The 23,358-nt window shown below is 39.8% G+C and overlaps 1 protein-coding gene across 2 annotated transcripts in view; it reads left to right on the top strand.

Moving 5' to 3' along the window:
* Nucleotides 1-21,967, top strand: part of LOC121843227 (multiple PDZ domain protein-like) — a 30,299-nt gene extending 8,332 nt beyond the window's left edge. For both annotated transcript variants that reach the window (XM_042312799.1, XM_042312800.1), the window contains exons 6-8: nucleotides 4,602-4,775; nucleotides 5,039-5,249; nucleotides 21,784-21,967. In XM_042312799.1, the coding sequence (XP_042168733.1) occupies nucleotides 4,602-4,775; nucleotides 5,039-5,249; nucleotides 21,784-21,863 (465 nt within the window). In that variant the 3' untranslated portion in view covers nucleotides 21,864-21,967. The remainder of the gene's footprint in view (nucleotides 1-4,601; nucleotides 4,776-5,038; nucleotides 5,250-21,783) is intronic.
* Nucleotides 21,968-23,358: the final 1,391 nt, after the last annotated feature.

The raw sequence follows: 23,358 nt of genomic DNA, 5'->3' as shown, positions 1-23,358 counted from the left end.
TGGAGGAATATGGAGATGGAGGGATATGGAGATGGAGGGATATGGAGATGGAGGGAGATGAGATGGAGGGATGTGGAGATGGAGGGATATGGAGATGAAGGGATGTGGAGATGGAGGGATATAGAGATGGAGGGATATGGAGGGATATAGAGATGGAGGGATATGGAGATGGAGGGATATGGAGATGGAGGGATATAGAGATGGAGGGATATGGAGATGGAGGAATATGGAGATGGAGGGATATGGAGATGGAGGGATATAGAGATGGAGGGATATGGAGATGGAGGGATATGGAGATGGAGGAATATGGAGAAGGATGGAGATGGAGGGATATGGAGATGGAGGCATATAGAGATGGAGGGATATGGAGATGGAGGGATATAGAGATGGAGGGATATGGAGATGGAGGGATATGGAGATGGAGGGATATGGAGAAGGAGGAATATGGAGAAGGATGGATATGGAGATGGAGGGATATGGAGGAATATGGAGAAGGATGGATATGGAGATGGAGGGATATAGAGATGGAGGGATATAGAGATGGAGGAATATGGAGATGGAGGAATATGGAGATGGAGGGATATAGAGATGGAGGGATATGGAGATGGAGGCATATGGAGATGGAGGGATATGGAGATGGAGGGATATAGAGAGATGGAGGGATATGGAGATGGAGGAATATGAAGATGGAGGGATATAGAGATGGAGGGATATAGAGATGGAGGGATATGAAGATGGAGGGATATAGAGATGGAGGGATATGGAGATGGAGGGATATAGAGATGGAGGGATATGGAGATGGAGGGATATGGAGATGGAGGGATATGAAGATGGAGGGATATGGAGATGGAGGGATATGGAGATGGAGGGATATAGAGATGGAGGGATATAGAGATGGAGGGATGGGGAGATGGAGGGATATGAAGATGGAGGGATATAGAGATGGAGGGATATGGAGATGGAGGGATATAGAGATGGAGGGATGGGGAGATGGAGGGATATGAAGATGGAGGGATATAGAGATGGAGGGATATGGAGATGGAGGGATATAGAGATGGAGGGATATAGAGATGGAGGGATGGGGAGATGGGGGATATAGAGATGGAGGGATATGGAGATGGAGGGATATGAAGATGGAGGGATATAGAGATGGAGGGATATAGAGATGGAGGCATATAGAGATGGAGGAATATGAAGATGGAGGGATATGGAGATGGAGGAATATGGAGATGGAGGGATATGGAGATGGCGGGATATAGAGATGGAGGGATATAGAGATGGAGGGATATGGAGATGGAGGGATATGGAGATGGAGGGATATAGAGATGGAGGGATATAGAGATGGGGAGATGGGGGGATATAGAGATGGAGGGATATGGAGATGGAGGAATATGGAGATGGAGGGATATGGAGATGGCGGGATATAGAGATGGAGGGATATGGAGATGGAGGGATATGAAGATGGAGGGATATAGAGATGGAGGGATATGGAGATGGAGGGATATAGAGATGGAGGGATATAGAGATGGAGGAATATGAAGATGGAGGGATATGGAGATGGAGGAATATGGAGATGGAGGGATATGGAGATGGCGGGATATAGAGATGGTGTCAGACATAGAGATGGAGGGATATGGAGATGGATGGATATAGAGATGGAGGGATATGGAGATGGAGGGATATGGAGATGGAGGCATATAGAGATGGAGGGATATGGAGATGGATGGATATGGAGGGAGATGGAGGGAGATGGAGGGAGATGGAGATGGAGGGATATGGAGAAGGATGGATATGGAGGAGATGGAGATGGAGGGAGATGGAGAAGGAGGGATATGGAGATGGATGGATATGGAGGGAGATGGAGATGGAGGGATATGGAGAAGGAGGGATATGGAGATGGAGGGATATGGAGGGAGATGGAGATGGAGGGAGATGGAGAAGGAGGGATATGGAGAAGGAGGGATATGGAGAAGGAGGGATATGGAGATGGATGGATATGGAGGGAGATGGAGGGATATGGAGAAGGAGGGATATGGAGATGGATGGATATGGAGGGAGATGGAGATGGAGGGATATGGAGAAGGAGGGATATGGAGAAGGAGGGATATGGAGATGGAGGGATATAGAGATGGAGGGATATGGAGATGGAGGGATATGGAGATGGAGGGATATGGAGATGGAGGGATATGGAGATGGAGGGATATGGAGATGGAGGGATATGGAGATGGAGGCATATAGAGATGGAGGGATATGGAGATGGAGGGATATAGAGATGGAGGGATATGGAGATGGAGGGATATGGAGATGGAGGGATATGGAGAAGGAGGAATATGGAGAAGGATGGATATGGAGATGGAGGGATATGGAGGAATATGGAGAAGGATGGATATGGAGATGGAGGGATATAGAGATGGAGGGATATAGAGATGGAGGAATATGGAGATGGAGGAATATGGAGATGGAGGGATATAGAGATGGAGGGATATGGAGATGGAGGCATATGGAGATGGAGGGATATGGAGATGGAGGGATATAGAGAGATGGAGGGATATGGAGATGGAGGAATATGGAGATGGAGGGATATGGAGATGGAGGAATATGAAGATGGAGGGATATGGAGATGGAGGGATATGAAGATGGAGGGATATAGAGATGGAGGGATATAGAGATGGAGGGATATGAAGATGGAGGGATATAGAGATGGAGGGATATGGAGATGGAGGGATATAGAGATGGAGGGATATGGAGATGGAGGGATATGGAGATGGAGGGATATGAAGATGGAGGGATATAGAGATGGAGGGATATGGAGATGGAGGGATATAGAGATGGAGGGATATAGAGATGGAGGGATGGGGAGATGGAGGGATATGAAGATGGAGGGATATAGAGATGGAGGGATATGGAGATGGAGGGATATAGAGATGGAGGGATGGGGAGATGGAGGGATATGAAGATGGAGGGATATAGAGATGGAGGGATATGGAGATGGAGGGATATAGAGATGGAGGGATATAGAGATGGAGGGATGGGGAGATGGGGGGATATAGAGATGGAGGGATATGGAGATGGAGGGATATGAAGATGGAGGGATATAGAGATGGAGGGATATAGAGATGGAGGCATATAGAGATGGAGGAATATGAAGATGGAGGGATATGGAGATGGAGGAATATGGAGATGGAGGGATATGGAGATGGCGGGATATAGAGATGGAGGGATATAGAGATGGAGGGATATGGAGATGGAGGGATATGGAGATGGAGGGATATAGAGATGGAGGGATATAGAGATGGGGAGATGGGGGATATAGAGATGGAGGGATATGGAGATGGAGGAATATGGAGATGGAGGGATATGGAGATGGCGGGATATAGAGATGGAGGGATATGGAGATGGAGGGATATGAAGATGGAGGGATATAGAGATGGAGGGATATGGAGATGGAGGGATATAGAGATGGAGGGATATAGAGATGGAGGAATATGAAGATGGAGGGATATGGAGATGGAGGAATATGGAGATGGAGGGATATGGAGATGGCGGGATATAGAGATGGTGTCAGACATAGAGATGGAGGGATATGGAGATGGATGGATATAGAGATGGAGGGATATGGAGATGGAGGGATATGGAGATGGAGGCATATAGAGATGGAGGGATATGGAGATGGATGGATATGGAGGGAGATGGAGGGAGATGGAGATGGAGGGAGATGGAGATGGAGGGATATGGAGAAGGATGGATATGGAGGGAGATGGAGATGGAGGGAGATGGAGAAGGAGGGATATGGAGATGGATGGATATGGAGGGAGATGGAGATGGAGGGATATGGAGAAGGAGGGATATGGAGATGGAGGGATATGGAGGGAGATGGAGATGGAGGGAGATGGAGAAGGAGGGATATGGAGAAGGAGGGATATGGAGAAGGAGGGATATGGAGATGGATGGATATGGAGGGAGATGGAGGGATATGGAGAAGGAGGGATATGGAGATGGATGGATATGGAGGGAGATGGAGATGGAGGGATATGGAGAAGGAGGGATATGGAGAAGGAGGGATATGGAGATGGAGGGATATAGAGATGGAGGGATATGGAGATGGAGGGATATGGAGATGGAGGGATATGGAGATGGAGGGATATGGAGATGGAGGGATATAGAGATGGAGGGATATGGAGATGGAGGGATATGGAGATGGAGGGATATGGAGATGGAGGGATATGGAGATGGATGGATATGGAGGGAGATGGATGGATATGGAGGGATATGGAGAAGGAGGGATATGGAGATGGAGGGATATGGAGATGGAGGAATGGGGAAATGGAGGGATATGGAGATGGAGGGATATTGAGATGGATGGATATGGAGATGGAGGGATGGGGAGATGGAGGGATATGGAGATGGAGGAATGGGGAAATGGAGGGATATGGAGATGGTGTCAGACATATTGGTGGGGTCAATCCAATCCTTTTGCTACCATTAGGCGGAGTGACACTATTTAGACACATTTCTGGAAGAAGGGTGGAAGGATAGTCAATCAGACTGCAGCCGGGGTGTCATATGAGATGTGCCCTAACTCTCTCTTTCTCCTCTCCCAGTCCCAGTATGACCAGCCCTGCTGTCTACTTCCTGGTTGTAACAACATGGATTGTGGGAGTCGTGGTTTTAATAAGCCTGTGTCTCCTCCTCTGGCCATGTGGGAGAGAGACAGTCAGGTGATAGAGCTGGTGAAGGGAGAGGAAGGCCTGGGATTCAGCATCCTAGACTACCAGGTAAGACTGTGGTGCATCTCGATGGTCTAACGTCTAGCTTCCTACTCTCCTCTCTTTCAACTGGTTTGGATCACTAGTAATGTAGACCAGGAGACGAGGAGAGGATGGTGGGCCAAAGAGTGGATCCTTTGGAAAGACAATTTAAAAAAAGATGAACTGGGAAGCAAAACAATTGTACTCTCTCCTTTCTATTGGACTTGACCTTTGGGAGGACATGACCTTTGAACTGTTGTTCACCTGTTCCTTATGTTGTCCCTCTCCAGGACCCAGAGGACGACTCTAAGACTGTCCTGGTGATCCGCTCCCTGGTCCCCGGTGGCGTGGCCGACTCAGACGGACGCCTGCTGCCCGGTGACCGGCTCATGTCCGTCAACGACGTGGACCTGGTCCGGTCGACGCTGGAGCGAGCCGTGCACGTCCTCAAAACCACCGGCTACGGGGGTCGTACGCATCGGCGTCGCCAAACCGCTGCCGGTACGACAGTAACCCAAAACACTCTAACACTGTATACTGTATACCATCCTCCTCCTGGATACCTCCCTCCTCCTGTATACCACCCTCCTCCTGTATACTAGGGGGGGCCCACCGGCCCACCCTCCTCCTGTATACTACCCACCTCCTGGATACCACCCTCCTCCTGTATACCACCCTCCTCCTGTATACTAGGGGGCCCACCCGGCCCACCCTCCTCCTGTATACTACCCACCTCCTGGATACCACCCTCCTCCTGTATACCACCCTCCTCCTGTATACCACCCTCCTCCTGTATACTACCCACCTCCTGGATACCACCCTCCTCCTGTATACCACCCTCCTCCTGGATACCACCCTCCTCCTGTATACCACCCTCCTCCTGTATACCACCCTCCTCCTGTATACTACCCACCTTCCTCCTGGATACCACCCTCCTCCTGTATACTACCCTCCTCCTGTATACCACCCTACTCCTGGATACCACCCTCCTCCTGGATACCACCCTCCTCCTGGATACCACCCTCCTCCTGTATACCACCCTCCTCCTGTATACCACTCTCCTCCTGTATACCACAGTCCTCCTGGATACCACCCTCCTCCTGTATACCACCCTCCTCCTGTATACCACCCTCCTCCTGTATACCACCCTCCTCCTGTATACCACCCTCCCCCTGTATACCACCCTCCTCCTGTATACCACCCTCCTCCTGTATACCACCCTCCTCCTGTATACCACCCTCCTCCTGTATACTAGGGGGACCCACCCTCCTCCTGTATACTAGGGGTGTATACTAGGGGGACCCCACACCCTCCTCCTGTATACTAGGGGGGCACCCTCCTCCTGTATACTAGGGGGTGTATACTAGGGGGCCCACACCCTCCTCCTGTATACTAGGGGGCACCCTCCTCCTGTATACCACCCTCCTCCTGTATACCACCCTCCTCCTGTATACCACCCTCCTCCTGTATACTAGGGGGGACCCACCCTCCTCCTGTATACTAGGGGGGGCCCACACCCTCCTCCTGTATACTAGGGGGGACCCACACCCTCCTCCTGTATAAAATGATGAGTCGTTAATATCTGACTACGGTGGGGTTTTTAAGAAAGATAAATAATGTATACATGGAGAGAATAGCCAAAGTTTATATACCACCATAACACAGTCAGTACATGTAGTTTATATCTACCACCATAACACAGTCAATACATGTAGTTTATATCTACCACCATAACACAGTCAGTACATGTAGTTTATATCTACCACCATAACACAGTCAGTACATGTAGTTTATATCTATCACCATAACACAGTCAGTACATGTAGTTTATATCTACCACCATAACACAGTCAGTACATGTAGTTTATATCTACCACCATAACACAGTCAGTACATGTAGTTTATATCTACCACCATAACCAGTCCATATATCTACAGTCAGTACATGTAGTTTATATCTACCACCATAACACAGTCATGTAGTTTATATCATAACACAGTCAGTACATGTTTTATATCTACCACCATAACACAGTCAGTACATGTAGTTTATATCTACCACCATAACACAGTCAGTACATGTAGTTTATATCTACCACCATAACACAGTCAGTACATGTAGTTTATATCTACCACCATAACACAGTCAGTACATGTAGTTTATATCTACCACCATAACACAGTCAGTACATGTAGTTTATATCTACCACCATAACACAGTCAGTACATGTAGTTTATATCTACCACCATAACACAGTCAGTACATGTAGTTTATATCTACCACCATAACACAGTCAGTACATGTAGTTTATATCTACCACCATAACACAGTCAGTACATGTAGTTTATATCTACCACCATAACACAGTCAGTACATGTAGTTTATATCTACCACCATAACACAGTCAGTACATGTAGTTTATATCTACCACCATAACACAGTCAGTACATGTAGTTTATATCTACCACCATAACACAGTCAGTACATGTAGTTTATATCTACCACCATAACACAGTCAGTACATGTAGTTTATATCTACCACCATAACACAGTCAGTACATGTAGTTTATATCTACCACCATAACACAGTCAGTACATGTAGTTTATATCTACCACCATAACACAGTCAGTACATATCTACCACCATAACACAGTCAGTACATTATATCTACCACCATAACACAGTCAGTACATGTAGTTTATATCTACCACCATAACACAGTCAGTACATGTAGTTTATATCTACCACCATAACACAGTCAGTACATGTAGTTTATATCTACCACCATAACACAGTCAGTACATGTAGTTTATATCTACCACCATAACACAGTCAGTACATGTAGTTTATATCTACCACCATAACACAGTCAGTACATGTAGTTTATATCTACCACCATAATGTAGTTTATATCTACACAGTCTACCACCATAACACAGTACATACATGTAGTTTATATCTACCACCATAACACAGTCAGTACATGTAGTTTATATCTACCACCATAACACAGTCAGTACATGTAGTTTATATCTACCACCATAACACAGTCAGTACTACCACCATAACACAGTCAGTACATGTAGTTTATATCTACCACCATAACACAGTCAGTACATGTAGTTTATATCTACCACCATAACACAGTCAGTACATGTAGTTTATATCTACCACCATAACACAGTCAGTACATGTAGTTTATATCTACCACCATAACACAGTCAGTACATGTAGTTTATATCTACCACCATAACACAGTCAGTACATGTAGTTTATATCTACCACCATAACACAGTCAGTACATGTAGTTTATATCTACCACCATAACACAGTCAGTACATGTAGTTTATATCTACCACCATAACACAGTCAGTACATGTAGTTTATATCTACCACCATAACACAACACAGTCAGTACATGTAGTTTATATCTACCACCATAACACAGTCAGTACATGTAGTTTATATCTACCACCATAACACAGTCAGTACATGTAGTTTATATCTACCACCATAACACAGTCAGTACATGTAGTTTATATCTACCACCATAACACAGTCAGTACATGTAGTTTATATCTACCACCATAACACAGTCAGTACATGTAGTTTATATCTACCACCATAACACAGTCAGTACATGTAGTTTATATCTACCACCATAACACAGTCAGTACATGTAGTTTATATCTACCACCATAACACAGTCAGTACATGTAGTTTATATCTACCACCATAACACAGTCAGTACATGTAGTTTATATCTACCACCATAACACAGTCAGTACATGTAGTTTATATCTACCACCATAACACAGTCAGTACATGTAGTTTATATCTACCACCATAACACAGTCAGTACATGTAGTTTATATCTACCACCATAACACAGTCAGTACATGTAGTTTATATCTACCACCATAACACAGTCAGTACATGTTTAGTTTATATCTACCACCATAACACAGTCAGTACATGTAGTTTATATCTACCACCATAACACAGTCAGTACATGTAGTTTATATCTACCACCATAACACAGTCAGTACATGTAGTTTATATCTACCACCATAACACAGTCAGTACATGTAGTTTATATCTACCACCATAACACAGTAACATGTAGTTTATATCTACCACCATAACACAGTCAGTACATGTAGTTTATATCTACCACCATAACACAGTCAGTACATGTAGTTTATATCTACCACACATAATGTAGTTTATATCACACCATAACACAGTCAGTACATGTAGTTTATATCTACCACCATAACACAGTACATGTAGTTTATATCTACCACCATAACACAGTCAGTACATGTAGTTTATATCTACCACCATAACACAGTCAGTACATGTAGTTTATATCTACCACCATAACACAGTCAGTACATGTAGTTTATATCTACCACCACATAACACAGTCAGTACATACATGTAGTTTATATCTACCACCATAACACAGTCAGTACATGTAGTTTATATCTACCACCATAACACAGTCAGTACATGTAGTTTATATCTACCACCATAACACAGTCAGTACATGTAGTTTATATCTACCACCATAACACAGTCAGTACATTATTTATCTACCACCATAACACAGTCAGTACATGTAGTTTATATCTACCACCATAACACAGTCAGTACATGTAGTTTATATCTACCACCATAACACAGTCAGTACATGTAGTTTATATCTACCACCATAACACAGTCAGTACATGTAGTTTATATCTACCACCATAACACAGTCAGTACATGTAGTTTATATCTACCACCATAACACAGTCAGTACATGTAGTTTATATCTACCACCATAACACAGTCATAACATGTAGTTTATATCTACCACCATAACACAGTCAGTACATGTAGTTTATATCTACCACCATAACACAGTCAGTACATGTAGTTTATATCTACCACCATAACACAGTCATGTAGTTTATATCTACCACCATAACACAGTCAGTACATGTAGTTTATATCTACCACCATAACACAGTCAGTACATGTAGTTTATATCTACCACCATAACACAGTCAGTACATGTAGTTTATATCTACCACCATAACACAGTCAATACATGTAGTTTATATCTACCACCATAACACAGTCAGTACATGTAGTTTATATCTACCACCATAACACAGTCAGTACATGTAGTTTATATCTACCACCATAACACAGTCAGTACATGTAGTTTATATCTACCACCATAACACAGTCAGTACATGTAGTTTATATCTACCACCATAACACAGTCAGTAGTTTATATCTACCACCATGTCAGTTTAGTTTATCTACCACCATAACACAGTCAGTACATGTAGTTTATATCTACCACCATAACACAGTCAGTACATGTAGTTTATATCTACCACCATAACACAGTCAGTACATGTAGTTTATATCTACCACCATAACACAGTCAGTACATGTAGTTTATATAACACAGTCAGTACATGTAGTTTATATCTACCACCATAACACAGTCAGTACATGTAGTTTATATCTACCACCATAACACAGTCAGTACATGTAGTTTATATCTACCACCATAACACAGTCAGTACATGTAGTTTATATCTACCACCATAACACAGTCAGTACATGTAGTTTATATCTACCACCATAACACAGTCAGTACATGTAGTTTATATCTACCACCATAACACAGTCAGTACATGTAGTTTATATCTACCACCATAACACAGTCAGTACATGTAGTTTATATCTACCACCATAACACAGTCAGTACATGTAGTTTATATCTACCACCATAACACAGTCAGTACATGTAGTTTATATCTACCACCATAACACAGTCAGTACATGTAGTTTATATCTACCACCATAACACAGTCAGTACATGTAGTTTATATCTACCACCATAACACAGTCAGTACATGTAGTTTATATCTACCACCATAACACAGTCAGTACATGTAGTTTATATCTACCACCATAACACAGTCAGTGCAGTACATAACACAGTCAGTTTTTATATCTACCACCATAACACAGTCAGTACATGTAGTTTATATCTACCACCATAACACAGTCAGTACATGTAGTTTATATCTACCACCATAACACAGTCAGTACATGTAGTTTATATCTACCACCATAACACAGTCAGTACATGTAGTTTATATCTACCACCATAACACAGTCAGTACATGTAGTTTATATCTACCACCATAACACAGTCAGTACATGTAGTTTATATCTACCACCATAACACAGTCAGTACATGTAGTTTATATCTACCACCATAACACAGTCAGTACATGTAGTTTATATCTACCACCATAACACAGTCAGTCAGTACATGTAGTTTATATCTACCACCATAACACAGTCAGTACATGTAGTTTATATCTACCACCATAACACAGTCAGTACATGTAGTTTATATCTACCACCATAACACAGTCAGTACATGTAGTTTATATCTACCACCATAACACAGTCAGTACATGTAGTTTATATCTACCACCATAACACAGTCAGTACATGTAGTTTATATCTACCACCATAACACAGTCAGTACATGTAGTTTATATCTACCACCATAACACAGTCAGTACATGTAGTTTATATCTACCACCATAACACAGTCAGTACATGTACCACCATAACACAGTTGTAGTTTATATCTACCACCATAACACAGTCAGTACATGTAGTTTATATCTACCACCATAACACAGTCAGTACATGTAGTTTATATCTACCACCATAACACAGTCAGTACATGTAGTTTATATCTACCACCATAACACAGTCAGTACATGTAGTTTATATCTACCACCATAACACAGTCAGTACATGTAGTTTATATCTACCACCATAACACAGTCAGTACATGTAGTTTATATCTACCACCATAACACAGTCAGTACATGTAGTTTATATCTACCACCATAACACAGTCAGTACATGTAGTTTATATCTACCACCATAACACAGTCAGTACATGTAGTTTATATCTACCACCATAACACAGTCAGTACATGTAGTTTATATCTACCACCATAACACAGTCAGTACATGTAGTTTATATCTACCACCATAACACAGTCAGTACATGTAGTTTATATCTACCACCATAACACAGTCAGTACATGTAGTTTATATCTACCACCATAACACAGTCAGTACATGTAGTTTATATCTACCACCATAACACAGTCAGTACATGTAGTTTATATCTACCACCATAACACAGTCAGTACATGTAGTTTATATCTACCACCATAACACAGTCAGTATGTAGTTTATATCTACCACCATAACACAGTCAGTACATGTAGTTTATATCTACCACCATAACACAGTCAGTACATGTAGTTTATATCTACCACCATAACACAGTCAGTGCATGTAGTTTATATCTACCACCATAACACAGTCAGTACAGTAGTTTATATCTACCACCATAACACAGTCAGTACATGTAGTTTATATCTACCACCATAACACAGTCAGTACATGTAGTTTATATCTACCACCATAACACAGTCAGTACATGTAGTTTATATCTACCACCATAACACAGTCAGTACATGTAGTTTATATCTACCACCATAACACAGTCAGTACATGTAGTTTATATCTACCACCATAACACAGTCAGTACATGTAGTTTATATCTACCACCATAACACAGTCAGTACATGTAGTTTATATCTACCACCATAACACAGTCAGTACATGTAGTTTATATCTACCACCATAACACAGTCAGTACATGTAGTTTATATCTACCACCATAACACAGTCAGTACATGTAGTTTATATCTACCACCATAACACAGTCAGTACATGTAGTTTATATCTACCACCATAACACAGTCAGTACATGTAGTTTATATCTACCACCATAACACAGTCAGTACATGTAGTTTATATCTACCACCATAACACAGTCAGTACATGTAGTTTATATCTACCACCATAACACAGTCAGTACATGTAGTTTATATCTACCACCATAACACAGTCAGTACATGTAGTTTATATCTACCACCATAACACAGTCAGTACATGTAGTTTATATCTACCACCATAACACAGTCAGTACATGTAGTTTATATCTACCACCATAACACAGTCAGTACATAACACAGTAGTTTATATCTACCACCATAACACAGTCAGTACATGTAGTTTATATCTACCACCATAACACAGTCAGTACATGTAGTTTATATCTACCACCATAACACAGTCAGTACATGTAGTTTATATCTACCACCATAACACAGTCAGTACATGTAGTTTATATCTACCACCATAACACAGTCAGTACATGTATATCTACCACCATAACACAGTTTATATTTATATCTACCACCATAACACAGTCAGTACATGTAGTTTATATCTACCACCATAACACAGTCAGTACATGTAGTTTATATCTACCACCATAACACAGTCAGTACATGTAGTTTATATCTACCACCATAACACAGTCAGTACATGTAGTTTATATCTACCACCATAACACAGTCAGTACATGTAGTTTATATCTACCACCATAACACAGTCAGTACATGTAGTTTATATCTACCACCATAACACAGTCAGTACATGTAGTTTATATCTACCACCATAACACAGTCAGTACATGTAGTTTATATCTACCACCATAACACAGTCAGTACATGTAGTTTATATCTACCACCATAACACAGTCAGTACATGTAGTTTATATCTACCACCATAACACAGTCAGTACATGTAGTTTATATCTACCACCATAACACAGTCAGTACATGTAGTTTATATCTACCACCATAACACAGTCAGTACATGTAGTTTATATCTACCACCATAACACAGTCAGTACATGTAGTTTATATCTACCACCATAACACAGTCAGTACATGTAGTTTATATCTACCACCATAACACAGTCAGTACATGTAGTTTATATCTACCACCATAACACAGTCAGTACATGTAGTTTATATCTACCACCATAACACAGTCAGTACATGTAGTTTATATCTACCACCATAACACAGTCAGTACATGTAGTTTATATCTACCACCATAACACAGTCAGTACATGTAGTTTATATCTACCACCATAACACAGTCAGTACATGTAGTTTATATCTACCACCATAACACAGTCAGTAGTACATGTAGTTTATATCTACCACCATAACACAGTCAGTACATGTAGTTTATATCTACCACCATAACACAGTCAGTACATGTAGTTTATATCTACCACCATAACACAGTCAGTACATGTAGTTTATATCTACCACCATAACACAGTCAGTACATGTAGTTTATATCATAACACAGTCAGTACATGTAGTTTATATCTACCACCATAACACAGTCAGTACATGTAGTTTATATCTACCACCATAACACAGTCAGTACATGTAGTTTATATCTACCACCATAACACAGTCAGTACATGTAGTTTATATCTACCACCATAACACAGTCAGTACATGTAGTTTATATCTACCACCATAACACAGTCAGTACATGTAGTTTATATCTACCACCATAACACAGTCAGTACATGTAGTTTATATCTACCACCATAACACAGTCAGTACATGTAGTTTATATCTACCACCATAACACAGTCAGTACATGTAGTTTATATCTACCACCATAACACAGTCTAGTAACACAGTCAGTACATGTTTTATATCTACCACCATAACACAGTCAGTACATGTAGTTTATATCTACCACCATAACACAGTCAGTACATGTAGTTTATATCTACCACCATAACACAGTCAGTACATGTAGTTTATATCTACCACCATAACACAGTCAGTACATGTAGTTTATATCTACCACAGTACATAACACAGTCAGTACATGTAGTTTATATCTACCACCATAACACAGTCAGTACATGTAGTTTATATCTACCACCATAACACAGTCAGTACATGTAGTTTATATCTACCACCATAACACAGTCAGTACATGTAGTTTATATCACCACCATAACACAGTCAGTACATGTAGTTTATATCTACCACCATAACACAGTCAGTACATGTAGTTTATATCTACCACCATAACACAGTCAGTACATGTAGTTTATATCTACCACCATAACACAGTCAGTACATGTAGTTTATATCTACCACCATAACACAGTCAGTACATGTAGTTTATATCTACCACCATAACACAGTCAGTACATGTAGTTTATATCTACCACCATAACACAGTCAGTACATGTAGTTTATATCTACCACCATAACACAGTCAGTACATGTAGTTTATATCTACCACCATAACACAGTCAGTGTTTATATCTACCACCATAACACAGTCAGTAACATGTAGTTTATATCTACCACCATAACACAGTCAGTACATGTAGTTTATATCTACCACCATAACACAGTCAGTACATGTAGTTTATATCTACCACCATAACACAGTCAGTACATGTAGTTTATATCTACCACCATAACACAGTCAGTACATGTTTAGTTTATATATCTACCACCATAACACAGTCAGTACATGTAGTTTATATCTACCACCATAACACAGTCATGTACATGTAGTTTATATCTACCACCATAACACAGTCAGTACATGTAGTTTATATCTACCACCATAACACAGTCAGTACATGTAGTTTATATCTACCACCATAACACAGTCAGTACAGTTTATATCTAGTCAGTACATGTAGTTTATATCTACCACCATAACACAGTCAGTACATGTAGTTTATATCTACCACCATAACACAGTCAGTACATGTAGTTTATATCTACCACCATAACACAGTCAGTACATGTAGTTTATATCTACCACCATAACACAGTCAGTACATGTAGTTTATATCTACCACCATAACACAGTCAGTACATGTAGTTTATATCTACCACCATAACACAGTCAGTACATGTAGTTTATATCTACCACCATAACACAGTCAGTACATGTAGTTTATATCTACCACCATAACACAGTCAGTACATGTAGTTTATATCTACCACCATAACACAGTCAACATGTAGTTTATATCTACCACCATAACACAGTCAGTACATGTAGTTTATATCTACCACCATAACACAGTCAGTACATGTAGTTTATATCTACCACCATAACACAGTCAGTACATGTAGTTTATATCTACCACCATAACACAGTCAGTACATGTAGTTTATATCTACCACCATAACACAGTCAGTACATGTAGTTTATATCTACCACCATAACACAGTCAGTACATGTAGTTTATATCTACCACCATAACACAGTCAGTACATGTAGTTTATATCTACCACCATAACACAGTCAGTACATGTTTATATCTAACACCATAACACAGTCAGTACATGTAGTTTATATCTACCACCATAACACAGTCAGTACATGTAGTTTATATCTACCACCATAACACAGTCAGTACATGTAGTTTATATCTACCACCATAACACAGTCAGTACATGTAGTTTATATCTACCACCATAACACAGTCAGTACATGTAGTTTATATCTACCACCATATCAGTACATGTAGTTTATATCTACCATAACACAGTCAGTACATGTAGTTTATATCTACCACCATAACACAGTCAGTACATGTAGTTTATATCTACCACCATAACACAGTCAGTACATGTAGTTTATATCTACCACCATAACACAGTCAGTACATGTAGTTTATATCTACCACCATAACACAGTCAGTACATGTAGTTTATATCTACCACCATAACACAGTCAGTACATGTAGTTTATATCTACCACCATAACACAGTCAGTACATGTAGTTTATATCTACCACCATAACACAGTCAGTACATGTAGTTTATATCTACCACCATAACACAGTCAGTACATGTAGTTTATATCTACCACCATAACACAGTCAGTACATGTAGTTTATATCTACCACCATAACACAGTCAGTACATGTAGTTTATATCTACCACCATAACACAGTCAGTACATGTAGTTTATATCTACCACCATAACACAGTCAGTACATGTAGTTTATATCTACCACCATAACACAGTCAGTACATGTAGTTTATATCTACCACCATAACACAGTCAGTACATGTAGTTTATATCTACCACCATAACACAGTCAGTACATGTAGTTTATATCTACCACCATAACACAGTCAGTACATGTAGTTTATATCTACCACCATAACACAGTCAGTACATGTAGTTTATATCTACCACCATAACACAGTCAGTACATGTAGTTTATATCTACCACCATAACACAGTCAGTACATGTAGTTTATATCTACCACCATAACACAGTCAGTACATGTAGTTTATATCTACCACCATAACACAGTCAGTACATGTAGTTTATATCTACCACCATAACACAGTCAGTACATGTAGTTTATATCTACCACCATAACACAGTCAGTACATGTAGTTTATATCTACCACCATAACACAGTCAGTACATGTAGTTTATATCTACCACCATAACACAGTCAGTACATGTAGTTTATATCTACCACCATAACACAGTCAGTACATGTAGTTTATATATAACACAGTACCACTACCACCATAACATAACACAGTCAGTGCATGTAGTTTATATCTACCACCATAACACAGTCAGTACATGTAGTTTATATCTACCACCATAACACAGTCAGTACATGTAGTTTATATCTACCACCATAACACAGTCAGTACATGTAGTTTATATCTACCACCATAACACAGTCAGTACATGTAGTTTATATCTACCACCATAACACAGTCAGTACATGTAGTTTATATCTACCACCATAACACAGTCAGTACATGTAGTTTATATCTACCACCATAACACAGTCAGTACATGTAGTTTATATCTACCACCATAACACAGTCAGTACATGTAGTTTATATCTACCACCATAACACAGTCAGTACATGTAGTTTATATCTACCACCATAACACAGTCAGTACATGTAGTTTATATCTACCACCATAACACAGTCAGTACATGTAGTTTATATCTACCACCATAACACAGTCAGTACATGTAGTTTATATCTACCACCATAACACAGTCAGTACATGTAGTTTATATCTACCACCATAACACAGTCAGTACATGTAGTTTATATCTACCACCATAACACAGTCAGTACATGTAGTTTATATCTACCACCATAACACAGTCAGTACATGTAGTTTATATCTACCACCATAACACAGTCAGTACATGTAGTTTATATCTACCACCATAACACAGTCAGTACATGTAGTTTATATCTACCACCATAACACAGTCAGTACATGTAGTTTATATCTACCACCATAACACAGTCAGTACATGTAGTTTATATCTACCACCATAACACAGTCAGTACATGTAGTTTATATCTACCACCATAACACAGTCAGTACATGTAGTTTATATCTACCACCATAACACAGTCAGTACATGTAGTTTATATCTACCACCATAACACAGTCAGTAACATGTAGTTTATATCTACCACCATAACACAGTCAGTACATGTAGTTTATATCTACCACCATAACACAGTCAGTACATGTAGTTTATATCTACCACCATAACACAGTCAGTACATGTAGTTTATATCTACCACCATAACACAGTCAGTACATGTAGTTTATATCTACCACCATAACACAGTCAGTACATGTAGTTTATATCTACCACCATAACACAGTCAGTACATGTAGTTTATATCTACCACCATAACACAGTCAGTACATGTAGTTTATATCTACCACCATAACACAGTCAGTACATGTAGTTTATATCTACCACCATAACACAGTCAGTACATGTAGTTTATATCTACCACCATAACACAGTCAGTACATGTAGTTTATATCTACCACCATAACACAGTCAGTACATGTAGTTTATATCTACCACCATAACACAGTCAGTACATGTAGTTTATATCTACCACCATAACACAGTCAGTACATGTAGTTTATATCTACCACCATAACACAGTCAGTACATGTAGTTTATATCTACCACCATAACACAGTCAGTACATGTAGTTTATATCTACCACCATAACACAGTCAGTACATGTAGTTTATATCTACCACCATAACACAGTCAGTACATGTAGTTTATATCTACCACCATAACACAGTCAGTACATGTAGTTTATATCTACCACCATAACACAGTCAGTACATGTAGTTTATATCTACCACCATAACACAGTCAGTACATGTAGTTTATATCTACCACCATAACACAGTCAGTACATGTAGTTTATATCTACCACCATAACACAGTCAGTACATGTAGTTTATATCTACCACCATAACACAGTCAGTACATGTAGTTTATATCTACCACCATAACACAGTCAGTACATGTAGTTTATATCTACCACCATAACACAGTCAGTACATGTAGTTTATATCTACCACCATAACACAGTCAGTACATGTAGTTTATATCTACCACCATAACACAGTCAGTACATGTAGTTTATATCTACCACCATAACACAGTCAGTACATGTAGTTTATATCTACCACCATAACACAGTCAGTACATGTAGTTTATATCTACCACCATAACACAGTCAGTACATGTAGTTTATATCTACCACCATAACACAGTCAGTACATGTAGTTTATATCTACCACCATAACACAGTCAGTACATGTAGTTTATATCTACCACCATAACACAGTCAGTACATGTAGTTTATATCTACCACCATAACACAGTCAGTACATGTAGTTTATATCTACCACCATAACACAGTCAGTACATGTAGTTTATATCTACCACCATAACACAGTCAGTACATGTAGTTTATATCTACCACCATAACACAGTCAGTACATGTAGTTTATATCTACCACCATAACACAGTCTACCACCATAACACAGTCAGTACATGTAGTTTATATCTACCACCATAACACAGTCAGTACATGTAGTTTATATCTACCACCATAACACAGTCAGTTTACATGTAGTTTATATCTACCACCATAACACAGTCAGTACATGTAGTTTATATCTACCACCATAACACAGTCAGTACATGTAGTTTATATCTACCACCATAACACAGTCAGTACATGTAGTTTATATCTACCACCATAACACATAACACAGTCAGTACATGTAGTTTAGTTTATTTATATCTACCACCATAACACAGTCAGTACATGTAGTTTATATCTACCACCATAACACAGTCAGTACATGTAGTTTATATCTACCACCATAACACAGTCAGTACATGTAGTTTATATCTACCACCATAACACAGTCAGTACATGTAGTTTATATCTACCACCATAACACAGTCAGTACATGTAGTTTATATCTACCACCATAACACAGTCAGTACATGTAGTTTATATCTACCACCATAACACAGTCAGTACATGTAGTTTATATCTACCACCATAACACAGTCAGTACATGTAGTTTATATCTACCACCATAACACAGTCAGTACATGTACATAGTTTATATCTACCACCATAACACAGTCAGTACATGTAGTTTATATCTACCACCATAACACAGTCAGTACATGTAGTTTATATCTACCACCATAACACAGTCAGTACATGTAGTTTATATCTACCACCATAACACAGTCAGTACATTATATATCTACCACCATAACACAGTCAGTACATGTAGTTTATATCTACCACCATAACACAGTCAGTACATGTAGTTTATATCTACCACCATAACACAGTCAGTACATGTAGTTTATATCTACCACCATAACACAGTCAGTACATGTAGTTTATATCTACCACCATAACACAGTCAGTGCATGTAGTTTATATCTACCACCATAACACAGTCAGTACATGTAGTTTATATCTACCACCATAACACAGTCAGTACATGTAGTTTATATCTACCACCATAACACAGTCAGTACATGTAGTTTATATCTACCACCATAACACAGTCAGTACATGTAGTTTATATCTACCGCCATAACACAGTCAGTGCATGTAGTTTATATCTACCACCATAACACAGTCAGTGCATGTAGTTTATATCTACCACCATAACACAGTCAGTACATGTAGTTTATATCTACCACCATAACACAGTCAGTACATGTAGTTTATATCTACCACCATAACACAGTCAGTACATGTAGTTTATATCTACCACCATAACACAGTCAGTACATGTAGTTTATATCTACCACCATAACACAGTCAGTACATGTAGTTTATATCTACCACCATAACACAGTCAGTACATGTAGTTTATATCTACCACCATAACACAGTCAGTACATGTAGTTTATATCTACCACCATAACACAGTCAGTACATGTAGTTTATATCTATCCATAACACAGTCAGTATATATCTACACCATAACACAGTCAGTACATGTAGTTTATATCTACCACCATAACACAGTCAGTACATGTAGTTTATATCTACCACCATAACACAGTCAGTACATGTAGTTTATATCTACCACCATAACACAGTCAGTACATGTAGTTTATATCTACCACCATAACACAGTCAGTACATGTAGTTTATGTAGTTTGTTTCTGCCCACAGTGTGTTGTAACTCTTGTTGTTGCCTGTGTCCTAGGAACAGTAGGGCAGCAGAGAGAGCCTCTTGTTACCAACCTGCTGAATATTTCATGGTGTTGAGAAATGAACACAATGCCTGACCACACTACTAGAGAGAGAAAGGGGTGGGGAGAGAGAGAGAGTTGGAGAGAGGGAGTAGAAACAGAGAAGGAAAGGTAGGTGGGGAGGAGGTGAGGAGAGAGATTAGAAAGAGAGAAGGTAAGGTAGTTGAGGAGGAGGTGAAGAGAGAGAGAGACAGGTAGAGAGAGAAAGAGAGTGTCCAATTCCCCCATTCACAACTACTCTCTTTACCCTGTTAGCTTCGATGCTAATTCGGTCAGACCAGAACTCTATCGGGTCTATATTCCTCTCCGTTTCCTACAGACCCTCTCCACCTCTGACCCTCCACCTTGACCTTTCACGTATCCCCCAGATCGAGTGTTGTGTCCTGGAGTCCATCCCAGAGTCGTCGAGGTCGTCGAGAGACGAGACCCAGTTGTTATCGAGAGATGAGAAGGATACTCTCTACTCAGCTGGGATGCTAGCCTCCTCCACACAGCAGGCGCATGCTAACAGCTACGGCTCACAGCAGAGGAACAGCCAACCGTGCTCCACACTGAAGGTAAGAAGCCTTCCTAACAGTCAAGTGACATCAACACCTCAGGGTTAGCTTCGCCAGTCTACTGTAAGGACCGAAATAACTTGGAACAAAAAGCAGTGCTCACAATGCTAACTCTAGAAAGTACGTTTTGCTCTGTTAGTGTAACGAAGAACTCGAAATCGTGTGGAAATGATAACAAACGAAAGAGAAAACAAGACACGAGTGTTTATATGCTAAAGCAACAGTGGTTATATGCTATGCTAAAGCAACAGTGGTTATATGCTATGCTAAAGCAACAGTGGTTATATGCTATGCTAAAGCAACAGTGGTTATATGCTATGCTAAAGCAACAGTGTTTATATGCTATGCTAAAGCAACAGTGGTTATATGCTATGCTAAAGCAACAGTGGTTATATGCTATACTAAAGCAACAGTGGTTATATGCTATGCTAAAGCAACAGTGGTTATATGCTATGCTAAAGCAACAGTGGTTATATGCTATGCTAAAGCAACAGTGGTTATATGCTATGCTAAAGCAACAGTGGTTATATGCTATGCTAAAGCAACAGTGGTTATATGCTATGCTAAAGCAACAGTGGTTATATGCTATGCTAAAGCAACAGTGGTTATATGCTATGCTAAAGCAACAGTGGTTATATGCTATGCTAAAGCAACAGTGGTTATATGCTAAACGCAGGCAGCCAGCTCACCTTACTGTTTGCTATAGTACCTTTTCAGGTCAAACAAATGGAAAGATATGAGTCAAGTGTGTGAATAGGAACTAGTCAACCTAGGGTATGTTTTTATCCTCCCAATCCTTAGAGAAGTGGCCTATTCCAAATTGGTTATACTTCAGTAAATAGTGTTCACATTCTGCCATACTCGGTTCCTGTATCGTACTGACCTGTAGATACAACACTGTTCCCTTTATAGGTTCCTGTATCATACTGACCTGTAGATACAACACTGTTCCCTCTATAGGTTCCTGTACTGACCTGTAGATACAACACTGTTCCCTCTATAGGTTCCTGTACTGACCTGTAGATACAACACTGTTCCCCTCTATAGGTTCCTGTATCGTACTGACCTGTAGATACAACACTGTTCCCTCTATAGGTTCCTGTATCGTACTGACCTGTAGATACAACACTGTTCCCTCTATAGGTTCCTGTATCATACTGACCTGTAGATACAACACTGTTCCCTCTATAGGTTCCTGTATCATACTGACCTGTAGATACAACACTGTTCCCTCTATAGGTTCCTGTATCATACTGACCTGTAGATACAACACTGTTCCCTTTATAGGTTCCTGTATCGTACTGACCTGTAGATACAACACTGTTCCCTCTATAGGTTCCTGTATCGTACTGACCTGTAGATACAACACTGTTCCCTCTATAGGTT

This window comes from Oncorhynchus tshawytscha, unplaced genomic scaffold (genome assembly GCF_018296145.1).
Source record: "Oncorhynchus tshawytscha isolate Ot180627B unplaced genomic scaffold, Otsh_v2.0 Un_contig_8305_pilon_pilon, whole genome shotgun sequence".
Lineage (NCBI taxonomy): Eukaryota > Metazoa > Chordata > Actinopteri > Salmoniformes > Salmonidae > Oncorhynchus > Oncorhynchus tshawytscha.
This window is presented reverse-complemented; position numbering and strand designations above follow the sequence as displayed.